At 38.3% G+C, this 27353-nt stretch overlaps 1 protein-coding gene across 11 annotated transcripts in view; it reads right to left on the minus strand.

Moving 5' to 3' along the window:
* LOC131685052 (uncharacterized) overlaps nucleotides 1-21593 on the minus strand; it is a 40569-nt gene extending 18976 nt beyond the window's left edge. For 2 of the 11 annotated variants that reach the window (XM_058968451.1, XM_058968446.1), the window contains exon 1: nucleotides 21419-21593. Coding sequence is in view for 1 of the 11 variants with exons in the window: in XM_058968442.1 (XP_058824425.1) it covers nucleotides 13263-13343 (81 nt within the window). In the remaining 10 variants the exon portion in view is untranslated. The other 9 variants (XM_058968449.1, XM_058968443.1, XM_058968447.1 and 6 more) reach the window with 8 other exon arrangements.
* Between the last annotated feature and the right edge of the window lie 5760 nt (nucleotides 21594-27353).

A 27353-nucleotide genomic window follows, 5' to 3' on the forward strand; every position in this document is an offset into this window, starting at 1 on the left:
ACCATACTTGGTATATTTGGACACATTAACCCCTACTGACGGCTCCAAAAACCCTGGGCGAAATGCCTGCAATCAGTATGCCAGTTTTAGAAATTAGCCAAACTAAATCATATATGGTTGAAAAAGAGTTAGTCTGTCATTTGTTCGAATACAAATGTGAAACACCAATGCTCAGCATTGTAAAAGTAATAAAGAATATTTAACCAATCATGCTCAATTATTGTATGCGGATATGGTCACATATAAGATAAGCATAATGATATCACTAAGTGAATTAAGTTAGGCTGCTGCCTCAAGCATTCGTCCCTGAACTCTACGAGGTCGTTCTACATAATCAATCAGACGGAAATCCTAACAAAAATACATCTTCCAATCCAATTCGCGCATGGCGAAAGCAATCACAACCCGCCAATTCCAACATTGCACAGGCCATCATTCAAACTCGAGCTGCACGAAATGCAAAATACCAAACACAATTACATAGTTCAAAAATAGATTTTTTCCACCAAGCACGCACATGTGTCGGAAAGGACAAAGCTAGAGTCAGAAGAAATGGGAATAGCTTCCGGCCTTCACGCAGGACGGCCATGAAAAGTGCCGCAATACTCGAGTGGGTAATAGTGAGGATATTTTCCTCACCTTATCACAACAAGAAGCACTGGAAAATACTGGAAAACGCTGAAAGGTCATTTATCCATCAGCTCCACCGATCGGTTTCACTGTATGGGAGAACCGGTCACCCACACGCTACTGTAGCCACTTGTTCAAGAGGCAGTTGCATTCCACTGCCTCCCTTCTTTACGCCCGGTTGCCGCTTTACACGTGGGGTACCAGGCCTGGCGGCAGTCTGATACTCATTACTCATATTCATTGAACGAATCGACAAACTGTATAACTTTAGCTCGTAGGTCTTCTTGGTTGGTTTGCTCTGAGAAGCACATGACTGCAAAAGTAAAATATAGCCAGTACCCTAGTCTGATTCAATTGATCTATACAAAATCTATACTACTGCCGGCTTGATCGGGAAGGTAGAACAGAATGGAATCAAATATATGCTGGTAGGTTGCTGCTGGTATTGGATTGCTGCAGCGAAGCTTGGTAAGTAGAAAACAATATACTACTGATTAATGAATTACTACTTAATGACAAGCACAAACTGCTTCAAATTGCAAGCACTACTTGAGCAGTTATAAATAACCATCAAGAATACCACGTTAAACGCGTAAATAATATATACAGAGCATTATTAAAATATGTATAAATAAAATAGAGAAAAGGGGCCGTAATAGCTGGGTTAACGCGAAAAATTGAATCGTTGCGGTGCGACTAGTGAAGAAGAGCATAAAATGAGAAAACCAGAACAAACCCGAAAGTTTATGCAATCATACAAGCACATCACGCCAGCCATATAAACGTAGCAGGAGATTAAATGGAAAGAGTCCAACAGAAATATTCGGAAGAATGCGCGTTGCAATTCCGGTGAAATCAATAAGACGATGCAGCGCACAGTGGCTCAAAACAGCATTTTGAGGTATTTAATTCATTTGAAATTCAAAGCTGTTCATATTAGAGTTTTCATATATTCTACAATATTTGTTTATGCAAAAGCGCCAACTTTTTGAAACATCATTTTTCAAAAAAAAAAAAAAAAATTATCATGATGGGCTATAGTAAATTTAACTTTTGAACCGAAAGAGTAGGGGCTTGGTCGTCTTCTACAAAGTTGTGGAGGAGAGTATTTTTATAAATTATGCAGAAGACAGGTTGTCTCTGCCATTCACGGTAATTGAGCTATGCGACGTTTTCTATAATGAACTCCTTCAATTCTTATTTTGTCGTGACTAACGACTTACCTTTCAATATAGGGGTCCCTTTTCAAAATTTCGGAAGAAAAATTATGTAAGATTTTGAACGCTTATATCTTTTGTTGTACTGAATGGATTTAATCAATTTCTTCGGCATTTTGTCGAAAATATTTGTACCAATGTTGTATTAAATTTTGGAATGTGTAGGACATTCATTATCAACGGAAAAATAGTGTTTTCGAAAATCTTTCGAAAACGACTCGGAAAAGTGAAAATTTTCAGCCCATCCCGCACAGAGCTGTCAATATGGTGCAGCAACCGAACAATAAAATAATGAAAAGTTTATATATAGGTCCACTACATGTTTGTTTCTATAATTATTCGTATTGGGTTGCTTGACGAGAGCAGTTGGTGGGGGAAAGCCGGCATATTAGTTTAGGTTATGCCATTAGAAGCCGGACGGAAAGGAAAGGCTCATGCACGCCACGAGAACGAGCGAGAAAGCGATAGTAGTGCATTTTAGCGAAATCGTTACGTACATTTTGAACCTTAATAACTTTTCTTCTACTAAACGGATTGCCAATCTTGTTTCATAAATCGGAAGGAAAACGTTCAACGCTTGCTACCGATATGTTGTTTGCTATATAAAATTTGTTTAAATAGTTCAAAAACTACTTTAAATGAGAATCAACATTAATGATAAAACCTATAAATAGGGGTGTCGCAGCTTTTTTCAAAGCCAGACGTGTGTAAGACGCAGTGCATAACAGACGTGCGTGGTCGTGAGAAGCTGCATCGGACGACCAATCAAATCGGCTACCACCGGAAAGAAGAAAAACGGCGGTGAGAAGGCCAAAAAGCCAAAGGCTAAGAAACGCAGTCACTGAAAAGGCGGTAGTAACTGCCATCAAAACATCGAATGCTGCAAAGCGTACTCATTCGGTGTGAGCTGCGAAAGGGGAAAGATCGTATGTATGTACGCAGTAAAAACAATCGTCGGCAAGGTTTGAATGGTTTCAAAAGATTCTCGTCTTGTATCAACATAGTTATCTACAATCCGTCCTTATCAGGACGAATGCAAAATGGAAAAAGAATTTAATTAGAAAGTTTCTTTTATTAACTAGTATTAAGTTTGCGCTTGTTAATTCTGTACTTTTACCAGTGAATCATAATAAAATGTTTCTCTAATCTACAAACCCGAAGGTTTTTGCAAATCCTTCCAAGAAAATCATTGAATGTGGCAACTCTGCCACTAAGCGAAAGCTACACCAAAACTGAGTAAATGAAAATATTTTCATTTATCGAACAAAAGGATGGCCTTCCATCTGCATTGTAAAGTCAATAAATAGGAACGCCTTGATGCAAAGCGTGCTCATTCGGTGTGAGCTGCGAAAGGGGAAAGATCGTATGTATGTACGCAGTAAAAACAATCGTTGGCAAGGTTTGAATTGTTTCAAAAGATTCTCGTCTTGTATCAACATAGTTATCTACAAACCGTCTTAGGACGAATGCAAAATGGAAAAGATGGGTTGGTAATGTATATGACATAACAGGGGTGTCGTGACCATACTTCGAAGTTATTTCAAATCTTGCAAAGCATAAATTGACATAATTTCAATGATTGTTCCTATATGAATGAAATGACAAATTTTCAGGTTAACGGCAATAATTTTTAAATTTATAGAACAATTTTATATTTTTAGTTATCATATAATAACTGTCATCTCTTCCAAACAACTTAACCCTCTGCTGCCAACCCCGTGGTTTTGCGGGGTTAAGGAGAATCATTGTAAAATGTCCAATACACGATTTTATGTTGTTACCTCCACTAAAACCACTTCAAAACACTCCCGCCTGTCATACAAGTACAATGTTTGCTTGTTGAAATCATATGAAATTATTGACCTGTATTCAATGCGGAGAACTCGGTAATAAAATTGTTTTACTGAATAGATTAACGAACGGGAACCCCAGGAAAATTTCGCTGAGCCCGGTGAATCGAACTTAATGCGTAAAATTTAGCCATTTGAAAGAGATACAAGCAGAATTTTAAGAATATGATCATCGCGGTTATGTCTCGGACATCACCCGCCCCTAGTTTTTCGCTAAGCGTGATTCATTTCTGTACGCCAGGAAAAAGATTCCGATGGTTGTTTCGAGAGATTTTAACATTGATTTTTCAAAGCAAGAAAATATGAAATTTTGTTCATTTCACGAATGAATGTCTCAACGAGCTTAGAATCCCCTATCAACGCAGACGCCAACAACAAAAGTTCTTTTCAGACCCCCATAATTATTATAAAGAATAACTTGAAACATTCCCACATATTTCATTGAGTATCATTCGATTTGAATTACAAGTCACACGAGTAGTCACGACACTCCGGTTATGTCCGAGACATTACCCACCCATCTTTTAACTCATATTTTTTTGTTTCTGATTTTTCGCGTTAGCCTTCCGGCAGTCGTGCTAGTGTACTGAGTGCACGCTGCACTGAAAATCTAGCGAAATAGTCTTAGAGCACCAGCGGCTCCTCGTTCACTGGGCCAAAAGCGCGACTTCCGGAGGGTTAACAATGTTTGATAGTATCAAATTATCATTACAAAACACGTAACTTGCTGTGAATGCTGTGTAAACATTTATGGCTGATTTTGATTTTATTGTAGCCTGTTTGCAAAAAAATGTGAATTTTATTTATGGGCATTATGGGCAACTAGAGGCGATGGTGATAGCAAGCGGGTATCATACATCCTTGATCTGACCAACGAAGCTATGGTGCCTTGAACACAGGCAACGCAAATCCAAGGCCATCATTGACATAAGTTCTGCGTTTGAGATGTACTTCCCCCGGTTGCCAGACGAAAACCTGTAATTATTGCGTGCAATATTGTATGTAAAGTCTAATTATCAGTCCTGTGGTGGTGGGTGCGTGGAAGGTGTGAGTTTTTGCGTTTGAGTCCAGGGTGCATATCTGTCTGTTGGCGTGGATAGGGTTATCACGAAGGGCTCGAACATTTGTATGTTAACGTGTTTGTCGCTTGCACTAGCGTGTATGTAACTTCGCGTGCATAAATTCGATGTTATAATCGTGTGGCCATTCGCATATTCGAAAGTATTCTTGAATGGTAGCGCGCGGAACGTGAGTCTGATGCTTAATTTTTAGTGCTAGATGCTAGAAGAGTCAGTTTCGCTATATCACAAGAGTTCCCGGTCATGTCGCCGAGGAACGATTTGTCTAGTGAGTATGAGCGTCATTGTTTGATTGGTCCAACTGAAGGTATGAGTCTAGGCTTCTATACCCGAGGGTAGACTTCCGGACGCAGCTGATTCTTGATCGCACGAGCGGTAGATATGCTTGAATGTGTAGATGATTGCAATTGCATGTTCGCGTTTGTGGCCAGGTTTGTGTTATCGCGAAGGAAACGAGCGTTTGTACGTTTGGAATGGTAGAGATTGTGAGTGTACATGAGACAATATGCATTCAATTGTGTTGGTGAGTGTTAGTATGAATCTAATTTAGGATATAGTAATAAATAGGGTTCATAACATGACAAATAAAGAAATAGGATGCAAAGATATTAACTAGAAGTGTATAAATTGACTTATATTATTTTTAGTATACATCGGTAGTGGAAAAGCAAACTAATAGAACTACAACAAAAACAGAATTTCATCATACTATGCTGACCGGGAGTGGATTATTAACGTGCGTCGGTAAACTAATTGTACCCTAATTTACGAATCCAATCTTCCCGAATGAATAGAATCGAATGTACATTTATCAACTATTCTATAATATGCGCCAGTTCTACATCCATTCCCTAATCCAGCTGTCACAAATTCTCAGACAAACACACACAGATAGACAAACGACTAGCACATAACCGTTGTGAACTAGTACTAAAAACTAACGAATAGGCTTCCACTTCTACATTTCTTTATTTATTTTGTTGACCTGTGCACGATGACGTAGCTGACCAACAAATCGACGCGCAATGACCCCCACACCTGTGCCCACAAACACTACCACTAAGCTGCTGAACAATGTTTGCAAGTACAGCCCACAGAAAAGGTCAATCCACGGCGATCCACCAGCATGCCTCGCCAATGTACACAGGCTGTTGGCCGACAGTGAATTTGGGCTGGCGCGGAGTATTAAAAAACACAAAACATAAATGCCTATCAGCCCTCTCGGTCTTTTCGACGCACCACTACCGAGGCGTAATGCAATAACCATCTTAAAGCAGTTGCCTGTCAGCTGCTGCTTGATGATGTTTGCAAAACCGTCAAACCCGTCAACCTAGGGAGGGTTTTATTCTAGCCTGTTTGCAAAAATTGTAATTATATTATAAATTATTCTAATAAGACTAAATTTCACCTACAAATCGAACCGTTTGTCCATAAGCACCCGTACAAAAAATAAGAAAAAATATTGCAAACTTTATGGCTCATTTCAGTTCTATAGCAATACAGGTGGAACAGATATATGGTAGCGAACTGTAGAGTAAGTCAGCTCCTTAAAACTGTAGCAAATATCGTGGGGTAAGCTAGATCACCCTTATGCTGAAAACTTCTTGTTTGATTTCAAATTTCTGAAACCTGGAGTTGTTGACTTTGACTTTGTCATAGATTCCTCGAGCTGTTATCTTTGGTGGCCACTCAAAATAAAAATTTAAGCAGTTACTAATAACTTCCTTTTAGGTGTAGTATGGTAATATATGTTCCAAAATGGGGATCGCGGGAGTCACACTGTTCCTGAGTCAAGAGAGTATAATGATTTGTCGTGGTGAGTGGAGTAGATCTTTTAGTATATTTGCAAAAGAGAGAGTCTTATAGTGTCTCTTAAGAGAACGCTTCAGATTCCTCTGGTGCATGGTAATTGATCATGTGAACTTTATCCACATTTCTGCATTTACAAAATAAGCCAGCCTCGTGATTCTCGTCTTAATTGTCAGTTTGAAGGGACACATAATTTTGTCCCGTCCAATGCGATTTTCATTCGAAATTTTTGCTCACTGGAGCAAGGGGTTCTTGAAACAGCCAACCCCTTGCTTCAGTAGATCCATGCATAACAAACTCGAATCGGTGATCACACCCCTGATCTCAACATTACGACCGGGTATGCAGACTTGTTGCCAGTAACGCCAATCTCTTGTGATAGACAGAATATCAAAATTTTTGAGCTTATCTGGGCGACCTTTCGAGATATTTGTCAAGGCCTAATATTTTTGTATCAGTCTTCCGAAAACTTTGAAGTAGGGTAACGTACTCTTATTCGTCTCATTAGCAACGATGTGATACTATTTTGCCGATAACTCGGCTTACACTGATTGGATTGCGCTTAAATTGGAATCAACATCTTTGCTTCGTTCTTAAGAAGCAGATCAATAAAAAATCTGGCTTGGAAAATGTAAAATACTCGCGTTAGAGCGAAGCGAAAAGTTGAGTACAACGCACCCTTATTCATCCTACCATTTGAGCTAATGCGTTGAATAGAGATAGCAGATGATAAGATGAATTAGGGCACAGTAACCTTACTTAGCGATTTATCTTTAATCCGATAGAAGTTCAGATATGGTCCGATCGAGTACAATGTGTATGATTTTATTCGGGATGTCGGAGTTTTTGATGACGAATCCTGTTCCTGTTGATTATCAGCTAATCTTAAAACGGTAGATGATTTTCTAAGTGTTAAATATATTGTGCGAATACGAAAATTAAATAAAATTGTGTAGTGAAAATTCTATGAAAACCGCGAACCGCTCGAGAAAAGCTGCGCAAGCGAAGCCATTCGCTTTGGGGAAGGATAGAACAAAGAAGCAATTGATGTGTTTCTTCATTGCTTGTTATAGCTTTGGCTCGCGTGTGTATGCAGCGACAGGTTGCTATGCATCATCTTCCAAGCTAGCAGAATGCATCACAACTGAATAAAGCTTGCTTGTGACGTGCGAAAGAAAGCGTAACAAAGCGATTTTCCCCATGCTTGCACTCTTCATATTTTTCTATGAAGTAGGGATGGAAAGCTTTCGTTTAACATCGTATTAACATCGCCCATAGATCTATTCAACTTTAGTAACAAAAGTTTTCCTTAAGTATACGACTATTGGTACATCAACCCGACTGATAGCTCCGCAAACTGGCTTTAAGTTACTGATTTTCAGCGATATATTCTCCGAAATTCAGCAAAACAAACGCCACCTCTACTGAGATCTCGGTAAAAGCTTTGTTAGCTGAATGTTCGGCTGTGTAAAACTCGGTAAAAGTTGCAAAAAAGCGTGTGTGATGTAACGGCACTTGGATTGGTAATTCAAGTGTGTAATAACGGCACTTGGATTGTTAATTCAAATCTAATGATAGGCACCATTGTTGATTACGGTAATCAACAATCCACCAACCAGATAACAGTTCCTAAATATTGTGCGAGAAGAATATCCACAGCGACCATCAAGTGAAACGATACATGATTGGGAACAGAACACAGTTTGAGCCACATGGTAGACAGACAATAGGTCAGAGGTGGAAAACGGCGATCTTTGACAAAGACGTGTTCGTCGAAGCACTTAGATTTGATATAACCTAAGTGCGCCAATGCAAATGCGTGGAGACGCATCTACAGAGTTACCATTGCAAAAATAAACCACTGTACCACTGGAAAGGTATCCGAAAGAGATGATGATCATCGAACGGCTTTCTCCGCAGCATTAGCCAGTGATCTGGCCGCTTTCGCCGTAAACAGAGGAGGATGTTTATGAAGAAGAAGCCCGAATAAGCAACAAAGTTCGAAGCCCGAATAAGTAACAAAGAACGCGCACATGCTTAGGACTACGTTGCAAAAATGCATAGATGAACGTAACCTCCCCAATTACGGCGAGCGTTCCTCGTTGAACGCGATGTACGATGGAGTATTCCAGCTGAAGCTTCCCAAGGGAACGAAAATTGTCGGTGGATGTTGGAGAAAAAGCTGCTGATAGCTAATCATGAAACAGATATGGTGTTGATTAGTAACCGAAAGCAGGCTTCATTTTACTCATCTTTGCAACGAAGAGATAGAGAAATATTTTACCCCCATATAACATGAGTTTTATTTTGGTGCGCATTTTTTGCCCAGTGGCTAGGAGAGCACAGAGAAACCACATCCTCTCATTGCTGAGTCCTCTTGCTTATGACAGAGCAAACCTTTATTAGATGCTCTGCTTTTAGCTCATCATAGTCTGGCGGAGCAACGGAGATAAATTGCTCAGTTGGCAGATGAGAATAAAATAGTTTCCTCTTTACCCTCATGGGAACCAAATTTAGTTCACTTCACATCAGTGTTCGAATGTTTCACTCGGCTTTCATGATAAGTATGCATGTTTTACCTTCTGGGAATAGTAAAGATGTTTGAATGGGCAGCTCCCAGTTCAGCATATTTCGGATTTTTTCTTGGTACAATAAAGGGATGAGTTGAAATATTGTTAAAAGGGATTTATAACATATGTATTGAATCAGAAAAATATTTTTTTCTAGTAATTTTATCACAAGATGGCATCTGTGCAGCATTTCCCCCCTATGCGAGTTTTTTAGGTAAAGGTCCACGGCCTGAAAACTTTCTCGCGTAATTTTAAACCTAGAGTCAAACAAATGTTTTTTTTATTCCTTATGACAGTAGTAAGCGACTTACGAAGGATTTTTTTCAATATTTGGCTTTTTCGCGAAATGGCGCACTATTAAGTAAAAAAAACGCCGAAAATACCATTAAAATCGAAACAAATTGTTAATTTAAAAAAATTAGGCAATATGAAATTAAAATCCTACGCACGTTGCTGGAGAAATCATTTCGAATATGCTGTGAAAATTTCAAAGCGATCAAAAGCCATTTGTTCGAGTTGCATTTCCGGCCAACTCAAGAGGCATTGCGGAAGAACTGGTAATTTGAGCATTTATATATCGTATTCGTCTTTCATTTTTTGGGATATAATTTTTAGACTTTTAAATAAAAATTCGACGTTTTAAAAATTCTACGGTGGTGTAACCACTAAAATGCCAATTAGACTGATTTAAGGGGTTACATATAAGTGGCGAAAAAGTGAGCTAAGTTCGTGATTTTTTTAAAGTTTTTTATGCAAATTTTATTTGAATAGGCGAAAGAAAGTTCGTTGGTAGCACTACCGAAGATAGAAAACACAAGTTGAATTAAAAAATATATTGAAGGTTGTCGGAGTTATGGTGCATCCCCCATTGGCAAAGGTTTGTGGTGAACGCTCTCCAAGCCGAACCGCTCAACAGAAAATCAAAAACTAAAGATTATTGAAGAGAAATGTATTGTGGTGTACTTAATTGGATCGGTTTCCTAAAAGAAATTTATTATCTTACAAAAAAAACATATTGACCAAAAAATTGAGTTCTTCCGTGTTAAAAATTTTAAACAAAAATTTATTGCTAAGAATCGAAAATTTTTAGATGAAAAAGCAACCGTTCAAGTACACGAGAATGTAAATACAAACAATTCAAAACAAAGTTTATATAAATCGGATCTCTTTTGGAAGCTTTTGAGACATCACGTTCACCGCAACGGTACTTTTCAAAAAACTTCATTCCGAGATGAGTGCGTTTAAAGTTTTGTGCTTACTTCATTTGTGGAAGAACCAGCGCGCTGCAAACGGCTGTGATTAAAAATTTAATGGTTCGATCTGGATGAAATTTTGCACAGATATTTTCAAAAGCATGTACTTTAAGAATATCTATTAATATTAAGAATTTTTTTCCGATTTTCTGAGTTCCATCCAGTTTTTTAACCCCTTAAAGGATATTGAGACTACTTTCATCGTAATTATATTATAACCCTACTCATTTGAAACCTTTACTTAATCGGCGTCTGTCATCTTTCTTCATCACATTGTCGCAAATGGCAGGGTGAAAATTAGAGCACTCGAATTAAATTTTCGTTGCGTTTAAACACCAATATTCTCCCTTAATCCAATCATTGCAAAAATAAAACCAACGTTGTCTTCAAATCATTCTCAAATACATGTTTAAAAAAAGGGTCCTAAAATTAGTGTAATGCTCAAATGTCTATTAATTTGCTCTACCGAACGTGCATAGATTACACACTTAGTTTGAATTATTGAGTAATGGAAAATTTTACTTGGGTTTTGATGGTCAATTTAGTAAACCAATTCTGTTACCAACTCTCCGCAATATTCTCTTTTTACTCAATCGTGAAAAATACTCAGCAAATTTTCAGTTGGGGATTGCTGACTTGTTCAGCAATTTGATCATTAAATTTGACGAATTGGTAGTGGAAGTTAATTTACCAGCTTTTTAATGGTTGCACAGAAAATTAAAAGACGATCGAAAGAAATCTTACATTTCCTGAACTTGATTACGAATTTTAACCCGGGATTTCTTAACACAAAACATTCTCATTATCAAAAATTCGAACTATTTCCACATTTTCGCGATTGAAGCTACACTTCCTTGCACTATCAGGCTTCTAATTATCACACTTGCGAGTCAAATCCTTTATACAAAATCATCATGTGTAAAATTGCCCAAGTCAAAACCTCAAACATAATGACGACCAGAAAAATTTCACTATAACTGTTTTTTTCCTTTTATTTGTTGAAAATTCATGGTTTTAAGAAAGACTAAGAAGTATTCGCAATGTTCAAACACGTCGTGTTAATGTTTTTCTCCGAAAATGGCAGATGGTTTGTTGTACATAATTTGTAAGTTTTTGACGAGATTCTATGATGTTTAACTTTTTGCCGAACAAGTCAGCTTTTTACTGCATAGTGGATAATTTACCCAAAAAATTAAAAGTAATAATAAATTCAATTGAAAATATTCCAGGTTTTAGCAGCAAATTATTCGTGTGTACATATAAATGGCTGGTTTGAAGATGCAAAGCCTAAATAAAGCACTCATTTGATATAAAATATCGCCATTCTGTTGTTTTTGAAACCATCTTATTTTATTGGCATTTTTTTTCAAACATGCTCTTTCTGTAACTGAGCATCTGATGATCAACACTCCCTCTTGAATTGGGCGAGAATTAACACTTTACCATCCCCCCTGCATGGTAGAGCGATATGTGTGAACACAAAAAAATCTCTTAATTCTCGAGAGCGTGTTCTCTCGCTTTCGGTGGGAGCTAGTAAACAGCCCTACTGCGTTTAACTGCTTGCAAGAGAGAAAATGAGCTAAAATCGAGAGCAGTAGGGAAGCCTGACCGAAAGTCAGCGCAACATGCGAAAATCACAATCGTACCCGAAAGTTAAAGTGAAGCAATCGAACGTGGTAATTGTCGATTAATAGTCACGTCGATTATGCTTGTGAGCAGATAGCAGGAGCGATCCCAGCATTGAACAGATTCATTCCGAACAATTCGACTATAAAAGCTAGTAAGAGAAGACTCCTTGCGAGTATCGTCAATTCTCTGGCACGGTAGTCCGTTCTGGTTTCCAGCAATCCAGATGAAAAGAAACCAGTCGTGTTTGAAAGGCACGTTCATGTTGTTAAACATTTTGGTGACTAGTAGCTACTGAACCATGGCGTCTGCGTCATTGCCAGAATGGTTCCCATTGTAGTGCTACTGGAAGAGGATCAGCAGAGGAACAGAGACACCAATGGAGTTCGACGAAAAACGCAGATTGACACACCGATTGTTTCTGAACGTGTCACCGTGAATGAACAGGAAGCACGGTGAAGTATATTTTATTAACTTTCCGGATGATTTCAGATCGATTTTAGCTCACAAAGTGGAGACGATTAAATGACCTATCAGATTCTCAATTTTAGTGTTGTTCAAATGCCTAAGCACCATTTAGGGGCAGAAATATAAACGAAATTCATTATAAAAATATATTTTTGCGAAACTACCTTGAAAAAAGTAGATCTAGAACCCCCGACAGATCATTGTGATGTTGGTCGCAAATAAAAGGGGAATGTCCTATGCTCATATGCTGACGTTTCAGAGATGCTGAATATTTTGAAAAAGTTGTTCTACTAAACGGTGTTGGATGCTCAATGCCATTCTCCAAAAATACTTTGCCTAGTTTCGTGAAAAAGATACACGAAGACAGTCTTAACTGAGGTTTCATTAGACTTTAATATGAATTCAAGACAACGAAAATACATCAAAATCTTATGTTTCTATATGTTCCTAGTATCACAACTCCAGTGCAATCCTGTTAGAATAATTGCAATAACGTAAGTTCCACAGATACATACTTATAGCTGTAATAAATTAAATGAAAGATACTATTTTAAGTCTTTCTTATTTTTGTGAGCAAAGCAAAGGTGTAGCAAAAGTTATATACATTAGAATCAGAAATCTATAGTCAAAGTTATACTTTGATAGCTCAAATAAATTATTTGCAGTAATTTATGATTTCTAACTTAATAAAACAATGACAGTTCTCCATGTATACACTTTCGCCGCTTTCAAAAATTATGTACAGAATAATAAAACTGACCGCAAGATTCGATTCCAGGACGGCCGAAGAAAATATTAATCGTGAAGACTTTTTCTGAACACCATTCCGGGTATATTTCATGCACCAATGTCACACCAGCCTTGTGAGCAAATATGCAAAGAAAACCACCACACGATACACCAGCCTGAGTATTTTCGCTTCGGTAACACACCTTGAAGTAAAATCACGACCAATTTAAAGAGCTTCACATTTGCGTTGCACTCTCCTACTTCATCACTTTTTTGAATCGCGACGTCTGCCACTGCCGTAGTTACACTTTCACCTTATCAGTTTTATCACCAATCGTTCAATCTACTCCCCGTTCCGTCCAGAACAGTGAACGCTGTCCGTTCCAATATGCATGCGATACGCTTCAGAGAATGTGTCGGCTTGAGAAAAATGCACGGAAGAAAAGTGTATCGTACAACGCGTATCGCGGAAGGGTCGTGCACTCTTCGTTCGATCCAGCCAGACTGGCTATTAGGTTCAAGCTGGCTGCCGCAGATTCTGAATTCCCTTTTTCAACGCCTTCTCCTGCCTGGTGCTGCTGCTGCCGGGCTGTGCGCTGCTGTTTGTAGGATAGGAAACTTGCAGATCGGTAGCGAACACGATGACTGGCAACGATGGCTTCCGAGAGTGAGCCGCTGTCCTGTTCACTCTTTCTTCCGTTAATCCGCAAGTAAGGGTACGGTTCGCTGTGTATGTGGACTGGTAAGCGTGGCCATATAGAATGTACAACGTGTAGCGGTGCAGTGCAGTCAGATTGTTGATCAAATGCGGGTTGGATTCATCTAAGAAATTCTGTCTTATGGGTTTATTATCCGACACCAGTAGAAATATCGACAATTTTGTACTTATTGATCAATATCTGTCGTTCTACGCATAATTGTCACATGAGTATAGGGAATCCCATAGCACATGGGACATTTATGCATATAGTGAAAGTATATGTTGAGGTGGTATCTTTAACCATTGTTTATATAGAGCATTTATATGAGATTGTCGTACAATTTGGTCAATATTTTAATTGACAATGGAAACCTTGAATACAGACGGTAAATTTTCTCTACGAAGTTCTGCCGAGACTGTTGTTGTTTTTTGATCTCTTGTTATGTTCCACCTTCACCTCTTCGAACCAACCTCAATGAGCTACGGCTGCTTTCAGATTAGGTCTGTGGACATTGCTGGGCTTGAGGATGTTTGCCTCGGGAAACTACTATGGAACAGCAATTCGACGGTCGTGGGTTCGCAGTATACACTTGATTGATTTTTTGTGAACTTTTGAATATTTCATATGTCTGGGCCAATCGTAGGTTATTGGTCAGTGTCTCTGCCTGATCCAAGAACAAATTGGGCCGCTGGTTTGTTTGGCCGAAGTCCGAGTTCTATGCTTAAAATTTTTGTTCGACTTTTAAGCTATAATGAAATTCAACGGAAGAAAAGATTTGTAGAATTCCTCAACCTAGGGATGTGATTCATTCTGGGAAATCGACGAAATTCAACACATTTTTACCGAAAAGGAATACAATGAGCAGTCCTGAGTTATATAGAGTAAGTCTAAATGCGCACATCTCTACATGTATGATCTTGATTATCACCAGTCTACCTTCTCATCTCGACCAGGGTAGAAGCTAAAAATATTTCCACTACCGATGCCAATGAAACTGTCAATTCTACCAACTGCTCTGTCGCTGTCCAATCCACCGCATATAACAATATATCGTTGCCATATACCTACTGTGTGAAAAGCGATGAGTGTAGATACATAGCAATACTTTTCGGCAACACGGTTTGTTACTGGTTATTGTTATAATCGTACCCGTACAGTGTTAGCTGATTTGTCTATGAAATTTGCATTGTTGAACTTTCGTTTTACTTTCAATCCGTTATCGTGACCCCTTGTTGTGCGTTTTTGTCTCTGTTGGCTGGTTTTTTGATAGCAACTGCGATGAAAAGCAATGATTGCTGCCCACCATTACCATCAACGTCATTCTGCGCTTTATTATCATAGTGGCTTGTCAACGATGATTGTAAAAAATGAATAGGCTGTTATATGTCAGGACTACTGCGGTGTGACCTTTCGTCTAGTTTGTGTTAATACTGATGGATCTTTGTTGGAAAAGATTAGGAATAACAAGAACGATCTATTTCGGTTCTGCGATGCAGGTACAAAGGCACCAAATGTGGTCAAGACTGTGAACCTCATCCGGCGTGTTGTTGTTTAGTTGTTTTGAATCTTTCTGCATCTCATCTCTCTACTCCAGAGAACATGATTGCCTCGCTGGTCAGTAAATGCCTCGATGTGTCGAACGTAACACCAACGATAGTTAAGTTAGTATCCAGAGGACGCTAGATCGTTTCAGTTTGTGTCATTCAAATGTACCACAAAATGTACCATTCCGCGAATTTGACGATTACCGACCAAAAAACAGTGTGCAACTTGTCAGGTTAACATTGACGGATCCGTTGAAATGTTTCAACGTATTGGATCGGCAACCTCGTCGTGACCAGGAAGCCCCCCTCTTCTTTCCAGTTTCTGGCTACGTTTATGTTATTCAGCAATTCATTCTGAACATTTCATTCAAAGGTACCACGTCTCTGCGATGAATATATTCTCATTTATCTAAGTTCCAAATGTCGATGTCGGTGGTGCACCGCCAGTGTTGGAAAAAGTAATCAATTTCTGCATTTGGATTTTACCATAAGTTTTAAAATCGTTATAACTATTTTTTGAAAACTCGTAGCTAGTTACGGTCTTCGACAAAGTTGTTAACCAAGGTTTGAACTATAGTTTTATGAAACTGGTATTTCATATTCAGTGAAATAGAGATCTTTATTAATGTAAATGCAAAATAATTGATTTCCCCATATAAAATCCCATGCAAACCTTGAACGCAATACGCAAACCCGGGAAGCAACCAACCGCTACCAAATTTTGCACAAGCATTTGGGACCACAAAAGGAATTCAAAAAGTGCGGTGCCCGCCAGTTTAAATCATTTTGAAATTTTCCCATACAACCGCGAGCCACTCTACTGATCATGTTTCAACGCTCAGTTTCTCACCATCGTAGTCCCGATTATTTTTCCGGAGGCTTAGGAGTAATCCATCTTGCATTTTCAGGCAAGTATGCATGTGTCGTATGTATGTATGTGAAGGCACAAATCCCCGACTATGTACGGGGAACGGGCCATTTGAGCCAATATATTCTGATTCCTGATGTGTTACCATACGTTCTGTCATAGAAGCTCGCATATGTCCCAAGTTAACTGTGATCACATAAACGATAATGCGTCAATATCTTTAAGCTCTCCAGACGAACACAGTTGGGCTTTTCGATTGATAGTGCACCGGGGTAGTGGAGTGCACTGGTTTTGCACTTTCTAGCAGAAGTGCAGAAAACTGGGTATGTTCCATTACCAGTTCTGCTAGAAAGTGCAAAACTAGTGCATCCACTACACCGGTGCACTGCCATCGAAAACAGCAAGTAATATCGACACACTTCGAACGAATTTGGAGGCACCAAAATGCAACGTGTTCGTGTTTTAGGGAAGCCCTGGACCCGGTTGATTGGGACGAACACTCTTGAGAGTAAAAGAAATGCAGACCAAGCTGTTTTTATAGCTAAAGTTCTGATATCCGAAATCGACGACCTGTCACTGTTTATTTTTTTTTATTTATGTTATTACATCAATTAATTTGATATAATCTGACCAACGATTCTTCTCCATAACACTCAATTCGCGGCTGCCTCTCTACACCCACTGTTGCGTTCGATATCTTCCAGGTCTTGTTGCAGCTAGTCAGCCCACCTAGCACGCTTGTATCTGCCGGATTTGAGCAGAATACAATTTTAGCAGGGTTGTTGTCCGGCATTGTTGCAACGTGTCCCGCCCATCGTTTCCTTCCGGCTTTGGCCACCTACTGGATCCTTTGTTCGCCATAGAACGTTGTGTACATGTACATTTAGTGCACGGGAGAATATTTTAGCGCGATTTCTTTTGAAGCCCATAGTACGCACGACTTCCATTGGTGATACGTCTTCGGATTTCTCGACAGGTATTATTATCAGTCGTTAGCAGATATGCGAGGTATATGAATTCCTCCACTACCTCGAATACATCCCCTTCGATCGAAACACTGCTTCCTAGGCGGGATCTTGCCCGTTCGGCCCCTTTCATTAGCATGTACTTTGTTTTAGACGCGTTCACCACCAATCCAACTTTTACTGCTTCTCGTTTCAGTCGGGTGTAAAGCTCAGCCACTGTTTCAAATGTTCTCCCAATAAGGTCCATGTCATCTGCGAAGCATACACATTGGCTGAATCTTGTAAAAATTGTGCCTCTATTGTTGAACCCGGTACTCCGCATAACACCTTCTAGTGCAATGTTAAACAGGCACGAAAGACCATCACCCGTCTTAGTTCCCGGCAGGTTCGGAAGGAGCTTGAGGGTTCTCCCGATATCCTCACAGTTTTTCATCCCCTCCATCATCGCTTTAATTAGTCTTGTGAGCCTCCCGAGGAAGCATTCGTTCGTTCATAATTTTCCATAGCTCTGTGCGGTTGATGCTATCGTATGCCGCCTTGAGATCGACGAACAGGTAATGCGTTGGGACGGCATTTCTGGAGGATTTGCCGCACATTGAAGATCTGGTCTGTTGTCGATCGCCCTTTGCTAACTGGCCTGATAACTCCCAACGAAATCGTTACTAATAGGTGATAGGCGTTGGAAGATAACCTGGGGTAACACTTTGTAGGTGTTCCCCTTGATTCCACCCCTCCGGTAGCTGTTAGGATTCCCATATTCCGACTATCAGTGTGTGCAGACATATGACCAGCCTTCCCTGACCTATTTTGATGAGTTCAGCTCCAATACCATCCGTATCAGCTGATTTATTGTTCTTGAGCTATTGAATGGCATCTGGCCTCGGCCTTCTGCCTCCGTTCAAAGTAGTGCTGCAAGTGTTCAAAGTAGTGCTGCTTCCACCTTTCAGGCACCTCTCGTCCATCCGTCAGAATGCTTCTATCCTTTTCCCTACACATTTTAGCTCGCGGCACAAAACCTTTGCGGGATGCGTTGAGCTTCTGATAGAATTTTCGGTTTTCTTGAGCGCGGTATAACTCTTCCATTTCCTCAAAGAAGCTGTTTCCAGATGACGTATCGTTCTACGTTTACCCGCGTTCCATGCTGCAGCATCAATTCCCACGCTGCGTCCTTCTCTTCTAAAATATCTCTACAGTCCTTGTCGAACCAGTCGTTCCGTTGACTTCGTGCCACGTACCCGACGACGCTTTCAGCTGTGTTGCTGATGGCTACTTTGACTGTGTTCCAGCAGTCCTCAAGAGGGGCCTGTCGCTTTTATCCAATCTATTACTAGCTATACCGTTACGTCCTATGCGTAGTTTTGTGCTGCTCCAAACCTCCCAATACAGAATCAACCATGGCATGAACGAACCGATGACAGCCACGATCAAGAAATTTAACTGCTTGTACAATCTATTTGATAAGAAATTAACTCATGATCTTGCGCTCACAAAATAGGATTACCCCTTTGAAAAACAAAATTTGTTAAAATATATTGTACTGTAGACCTAATTAGATCTAGTCTCGATGTATTAATATTAGAATTCCCAACTAGTTGTAAAATATACATTTCAGTGAAACATAAATTTCAGGCAATATGCACCTTCAAACTATTGCAATCTGTCGAGCCGAAATGAAAAAAAAACTGTCAAATGATTTTTCAATGTTAATTTGCCATCGATTATCAATAATAATTTCCATTCGCTAATGCAAGCAAGGAAAATATTAATTTCATTTTTTTCAAATTTGAGACACCGAACAAGATATAGATCCTTGTTTCAAATGTATCGAAGCTTGCTATATATTATAATTAACAACTAATAGAAACTGTCAACAAATTTGTGACAAACACAATGATTTATCATTTATATTCAATTCATAAAAAATTAAATAGAACATAAGACACATCCATGCGGTACACTAAGTGAACTGGCATCACTGTCTGAAATCATCCCCGCATGCACGAAAAGTCACTTGTGTGTACCTGCATCACTTACTCTATCGATCTGTCTCTCTTTAACTCACTTGTGAAGGATACTGTTCCCACTTTCCTCCCTGTTGATTTGATATCGGTGGCTGTGCGGCCAACATGAAGACCGGTGACTATCCCGTTCCGGTCTCCGCCATAAGTACTGACCAAAGGGCTAGAGTGCTAACGTTTATAGTTAAGGCGTGTTAGTAACTATAAACTTAATACTATTCAAAGTTTTGGGAGCAGGAAGCGCGAAAGGGGTGGGTGGGTGGTTGGTCGATGATGGGAAAGGAAGCCAGTTGGCAAAACAAACTTATGCACCCTAGTTCGAGGCGGTAGCTCAAGAGAGTGCAACATAACGAGAAACCTTGAAACTTTTACTGCATAGAAACGGTTTAAAGTTCAAGTCGGTTGGAAAAAATACCACCTACTTTACAGCATAATATTGACAAATAATTTAAATTTTCATTTAAAATTTCTAACCAGAAATTACAATGCTTGCAATATTTACAGATTTGGCTTTACGTAAAAATTGATGAGGTGCGACCCAGATACATTCCACTTGGTACCGAGCCCGAATTTCAGGTCAATGTCGACTATCCAAGATTGAAAAAAATATTTTCAATAAGCATTTATAAGGAAAAGGAAAATCTTTCACCGTTGTTTTTTTTCGTGATTAACGAGACTAAAAATTCGATTAAGAAATAAGGTGAAATAGTGCACTGCCGTTCTACACATAATTGTCCCATGTATATAGGAAATCCCATAGAACATGAGACAATTAAGCTTATAACGACAGTGCAGAATGAACTCGTTTTTGCACATTAATCTATTAATTGAGCTTAAAAATATTTTTTTCGATTTTTTCGTTTCTATTAAAACCTCATTCACAGTTATCTATCATTGCTAATCTTATACATTTTTATTACGTCTAGACTTTCATCGTTTACATAGATTTCCTATTAGTTTTGTCTTACCAGCGCGTGCTTTGAACGATGTTTAAAGGGATTTCTCCCTTGTTTCTACATCAACTACACGGTTAAATAAAACAACCTGCAGAAAAGTTCTTTTAACTTACTTTTGAGTTGTGCGTCGCTTTCGCACTTATTAGTGTTGTCAAAAACAAAACGAGAGGTTCGACTCAGTCGAGATCTTCCGTGGGGGAAGTTACTTTTGAGTTGTTTGGGGTGAACTCAAAATTAGGTAAATTCAACTTAAATTTGAGTATAAAAAACCTATCAATGAGTTGTAATTTTTGCCGTGGTAAATGGAAACTACCTTCAACACGGTTTACCTAATTTTAAGTTCCCCACGAGATTGAGTCAAAGGAACTCAATTTTAGGTAGTTTTTTGTTTCCGTGTAGAAACAAGTGAACATCAAGTCTAGCAGAAAAAGTCTACCTGTTATACAGGTAAGGTGAATCATAAAGAGATTCGGAGCTAGGCAGGCAACAGAGATGTTGAAATAATGTTGGAAAATTGAACCATCATGGTTTTAAATAATTAAATAAAAAACTTGCCGTATAAGTGGATTGACTAGATATGCAGTTATTGTAGAACGAAGCGTCCCATTATTCTTCCGCCCAATGCCGTTATCTACGTTGTTGTGTACCAGAATTATTTTCGAAAACAACAATCATAATAAAGTATTAACAAAAATCCCAGGTCAAACAGATGCGTTCATTCCATATATTCTCCGTATTATTTCTCTCGCATTATTTCGTCTAACACTAACTGGTATTGTACCCTATTCCGTACTTGAAAAAATAAAACTCCGCCTCAGTCCATTCTTGAGTAAACAAAATTCGACCACCACTGTAGTTCTGCGCCGAAAATCAGCTCCTTCTTCTTCCTGATAATGGTAATCACAATCCGTCTATCTCTTTCTTCCACGTTTACACCACCAACACCACAACGTGGCCGTTCTCGGCCTGCTTATAGCAAGAGCATCATTACGCTTTGGAAATTTCAAAAGCTCCAGCCTACTGGCATCGCCTAGCTTCGAGAAATTAGGAAGGAAAAAAACGAGGATTTGGCACAAAAACTCCACCCGTTTCTGAATCAGTTTCACCCTGTCTGCAGTAAATAACACTAACCTACACTATCGAATCACTCGCGATAACTCCATTTAACTATCCAGGCACGCACTAAATCGCGAATCGCCGCGAAATTACTTCCGAAAGTAACTTTTAATTTCGAATTCAACGCGGTCTCGCGAACTCGAAGAACAAACCGCACTCGCTCTTGATCTCGACACTTTTGCCTTTGCTTTGCCTTGCCGTGCTGCTTGAGGTTGGTACTTGTTTGTGTGTGCTGGCTGTTGTCCGTTTGCCGCCCCATGCCGATGAAAAATGCACACACACTACCATACCGCACCGCACTATCTATTTCATTCGCTCGCATTTATTTAATGCGGGTAACCGTTTTCCGTCTTGCTTGTGTGCAGCATACGCATATCGGTGCCAAGGTTTTCGATGGCGAGGTAAACAATTAAATTAGAGTGTAGTTGTAGAAAAGTAATTAAAATTACTAGAGAGCGCATGCCGCTTTCGTCACTGATGGAATAGAGTAAAGTGCCAATTTTCACCCTATTGGGGAGGGTGCCTCAATAATTCTCGCCAAACATATGATTACGACGTAAAAGCCTAATGAATAAATTCTCGACAAACATATTATTACGGCTTAAAAGCCAAATGTCAAAATTCTCTTTGAAAGGAAATTCCGGAAAAACCGTTACTGTCCGAATACAATACATAGCAGTTAACGATAAAGAAAACATTTCTCTTTAATCTACTGCCAATATCTATGATTTGCGAGTTACGGTTTGTCCAGAAATTCCATTCAAAGTGAATTTTGACATTTGGCTTTTAAGCCGTAATCATATCCACATTAAATTTGCAAAAGGGCGAATAAGATTTGCAAACAAACTTTTATTTTGCTGGTTTCTCTTAATTTACTATAATTTCAAAGCAGAAAACAATTGAAATTACTTCTACGAAGGGTAAAAATTTACATTAACGCGTATTTTTCATGAAATTCGGCTTTGCAGCACACTAATGAGCGAAAGAAGTTTGTTTACAAAAAACACTTTCGCCCTTTGACGAATTAATATTGATATGTTTGTCGAGAATTTATTCATTAGTCGGCCTACAATCGATGAAATGCGTACAAATTGGCATCAACAGTTTTTGCTCCGTTGTTAAGAAGCAAGGAATTAACACAAAGCCCTACACACAGAAAAAAAATATTGGTAAAAGTAAGAGTGTTCCGCTCTTAGCAAAAAACAACCAACGCCAACTATTAGGTTTACAGTAAAACTTTTAAATCAATCAAGAATAATAATCAAAGTAAAAGTTTTCCTTTTAAACAAATGAAGAATAGTACTCCAAACAAAAGTTTTATTTTTAAACTAAGAGTATGCGTTGGTTGTTTTTTGCTAAGAGTGAAAAACTCTTATTTTTACCAACATTTTTTTTCTGTGTAAAACGGTGAAATTCTTGTGTTTGAGCGCAATGAAAACTCAAATCGAGTAGCCCTATTGTTGCCATACCATTTGACTCAATGCGTTGAAGAAAGCAATGTCATCAAATGGGTAAGGTGATAAAAGAAGCATGACAAACATTGGCTCATTACCCTAATATCGCGTTATACTGTACACTGCAAATAATCCGCACATTGAATTTAAGTGCCCCTTAGATCTCATGTATCAGACACGTAAAAAATACTTCCGATTTAACCCACGACGAAATCGGTTTTAGTCGGCTGAATCGCTCAACTTGAAACCGACTAATTTATAGATTGTTGCACCGACGCTTATGAGAGTATAACGACGCAACACCAGATGAAATGGGCCGACGAAATTTGTCGAAATCGGTTGAAGGAAAACGATTAAATAGGTAGATCAGTCGACAGTTTAAAATTGTTCAAATCGGTGGTCGTCATAATAACTGGAAATTTCTCAAAATAAGTACGAGACAGGCTTTAGTAGATAAACATGCTTATAGTATTTATTTTATTATAACTAAAAGACTTACACTTGGAGCTGGCATGACGTGTCGATAATTCCGATTCCGGATCTTCCGTTTGTTCTGGATAGTTGACGTCCTTGTTCAGGTTTTTCAATCCGGTGCGGGCTATGGTCAAATTAAATCAATAGCGCCTACCTACATATCATTAGAAATGATTAAAAACGAATAACAAAAGCATTAATCAGACTTACCTAAAACTATCCGAGCGATGGCCGAGTCTAAAATCACTTTATTCTCTTAAACATATACCGCTGTAATTTTTCGTCATTTTCATTTTACAATAAAATAAATGTTTAACAAATTAAAATTATATTAGGCGCGTAAAATTTTCGACTGTTGCATTTGTCATCAATACGAGAACCGATTTCGTCTGCTGAATAATGTGACTATTAAATCTTGCTTCAATGCAGCAAAAAATTTTCGATCGATTTTCCAGCCGATTAGGTCGGGTACAAGAGATGAAATCTATTGATTAATATGGTGACGAAAATCTTCCCCCGACGTAATTTAATTTAGTCGGTAAATTAGTAGGTCGATCTTGAAGGCACCCGAATTCGTCGGTCGAGTGCACAATTTCGCAAATGTCAATTTTTTTATGGGGAGATTTTTTATGGGGTTCTTTGAAAACACGATAATTCAAATAGATGCCATTCGAGTTAAGTGTCTGACAAATGGTTGTTAAATATAATTTATAGAATTTATGTTTACATCAACTTGAATATTATCTTATTTCCTATAAAAGTCATGTGAAAATATGTTGAACATGGGTATGATTTACAGATTTTTTTGGCACATAATTTTTTTATTTGAATTTAACCAAATACATTCTGTAAAAAAAGAATATGTATGTTAGTAATATGTTAGTCTTACATAGATTACAATCAATACATTTTTTTAATACCTAACCCTACGCTTCCTCAAAGTTAAAAAATCATATGTTCTACAAAGTCATGGACCATTGATTTCATTTCTTACAAATACAAGCTTATATATAAAAAATGCAAGCAAACATTTTCAAGCATTCACTTAGGGCATGCTCAGGAGTGTTTCATTTCTAGATTCATATTTTTGACAGTTCTATAACATAAAACTGAAAATTTTAAAACTAGAACTTGCTGTCCCCAGCAGCAGTTTTCGCGGGTGCTCCATTCAGTTTAAAATTTATGTCTCGCGATGCCTTTAGCGTTACTGCATTCAAATTTATTTTTCCCCGGTCTATTGGGTCTAAGTGTCTATGCTGAGTACTCTCCATGCATTTAAAACACAGTTCTAAACGTGTTTTGAAATCAGCAACAAATAGAACGCCGTCGTATAACAGTTTTAAATTTTAAAACAAAGCTGTTCGAAATTATAAAACAAAACGCTCTGCTGGGATGTGAATGTTTCAGTTCCAGTTTTATTTTGAAACTCCTATACAAAATAAAACGCTCCTGATCATGCCCTTATCATCTAAAATCTTCCAAATATGTTATTAAAACTTGCCGTTACGTATTCCTGCATGTTTTGAGACAATTTTGGAAAAGCGAAATTATACTGAATTTATTTTACACATTATGTTTCCGAAATTGTTAAAAACATGAAAACAACATTTATGTTTTAATATGCCGACATTTAAACTTTAAATGTGGTGACAGTCGAACAAGCCATCGGGTGGCACACTTATATTTTAAGTGTACTATTTCAATAAAGACCAAAAGAAAAATTATTGAGTCTTCAGCGTGGTTTGAAACTTAAAACTTATGTGCCGAATCTCTTCGAAAGAAAGTGCATATTATTTACAGTGACGAGCAAAACATTTATGATGCAATACGTTTACTTTTAAAGTTTAGTTGTAATCTAGGAGCAGATCACTCTAGAAATGTATAACAAATTTGCATCAAATTAGAAATTTCCATTTTTTGCATCAACTTTGCACTCCCTCGCAGAAAAGTTTGTTTAACAAACGTCCTACGCTGATTCACTTTGTTCGACGTTTTGTTGAATGTAGGGCTAATTTTTTGTAGGGTTTTGGCGTCTTACACGCAACGCAAAATGTATTGCACGCAACGCAAAAAACATTATGAATTTCTATTTTGATGGAAAGATATGCATTTAAGGACATTATACATGCGACCTACAACATAACTTCTACGCCGCACGCACCCCTCTCCCCTGCCTAACCATGTATCTGACATGAACAAATATAAAAATACGTTTTTCAATACACTAACCTTGCCGGTGTACCACGAAACTGCTACCTGAGTAAGCTAGAACATTTTCCTATACAATCAACCCGAGTTTTTGACGGAATTCTAGCTATACTGCCGTGATCCGCATAACAGTCCCATTTGCTATGGGTTTCCTATGCAGGCGGGACTGTTATGCGTATCACGGCAGTATAGCTCTTATTTTGTGCGAAAATATCACCCCTCTTTACTTGGGCTTTCTTATAGAAACGCTTTTATTTTTCTTCTTCTCATTTTCAGAACACTTTTTCAAATGCACTTTAATCACACACCACTGAAAAAACACCCGCGAAACTTTAATCGTTTACTAACTAAATTTCAAATTTTTTGCCAATGTGCAGATTACCGAAGCAAAATGTCCGAAAACTCTTATTCGTGCGTTTGAATTTTCACTTCGAATTCCTTTATTTTCTCAATGCAAACCTCGATGTAAACAAGCGCGTCAGTGCCTAGCAACAAGCGTGCGTTGCTGGCTTCCACATAAATTTAGCTGATTTTTAAAAATGCATCACAAGTGATCTGCTCTTAGGTTGTAATAATACTTAATGTTGCCGCATTTGTCAAAACTATGGATTCCATGGGCAAAACATTTTTGATTTAATACCCCGACACTTAAAATTTAAATGTGATGAGAGTCTATCATATCATTGCGCGGTACACTTAAATTATAAGTTTAATTCTATTAAAGGACAAAGGGAAAGTTTTTGAATTCTCAGTGTGGCTTGAAACTTGAAACTTATGTGTGAAATCTCTTTGAAAATAGATGCAGATATTTGCAGTGTAAATAATCTACACTTTGCTTTGAAGAGATTTGATATATAAGGCTGTTCACAACGCTGATGTATTCTACAGCTCAACTATTCTGTTTTTAATTTTTTGGAACACGAGTAGAACACTGTTCTAAATTTTTTTGATTGGTATGTGTCACAACTGACAGCAAAAAAAACAACATGTGTCACATAATACACAAACAATAACAAAATCAAACAAACAACATTAAGAACAATTGGCTAAATCATCGCATTGGGAACACCGTGTTCTAGTTGTATTTTGACAGATCCAAATTATTCGACGGCTTGTCATTTTGAAACAAATTTACATTAAATCATTGCGAACAGCCTAGCGAAGTTTTAAGTTTCAAACCACAGTAAAAATTCAAGGATTTTCCATTTGCCCTTTAATAAAACTACACTTAAAATTGCTAAAGGATTGGAGTTTATGCTGCAATGGCGTGAAAAATCGAGTTTGTTCAAATATAAATGTTGAAGTTTATGACAAATGAAATTTACACGAAGAAACTGATAGAGTAGAAGGATACCTATTTGCAGACGTCAGTTAGAGCAGCATGTGTCATCTTCGTTCAACGAATAGGCTCAAATAGTAGTGCGATAATTGGAGAATTCGATTCGTGTTTTCGTTGCGCTCAAACAGAAGTATTTCATCATTATCAGAACATTTTTGTTATAATATTGGTTCTTGGGAAGGAAGCAAGGATACTGATACCAATTTGTGCGCATTTCATCGATTGCAGGCCACGTAATTAATAGAATAGTGCGGCACCCTCCCTAATGGGGCCAAAATCAAGTCTTGACCCTATTTCTACGTTGATTGCAAATGAAAGAAGAAAGTCCATTCTTTCATATCCTAAAGCCACAGAGATACTGAATTCTTTTGCATAATGTTGTTTAAAAACACACACCGTGCGTGCACTCAGTGCACTAACGCGAGTGATGGAAGGTTAATTTTGTACATTTGATTTTTGGGACAATCGTTTTTATCATT

Source organism: Topomyia yanbarensis, chromosome 2 (assembly GCF_030247195.1).
Source record: "Topomyia yanbarensis strain Yona2022 chromosome 2, ASM3024719v1, whole genome shotgun sequence".
NCBI classification, from domain to species: Eukaryota; Metazoa; Arthropoda; class Insecta; order Diptera; family Culicidae; genus Topomyia; species Topomyia yanbarensis.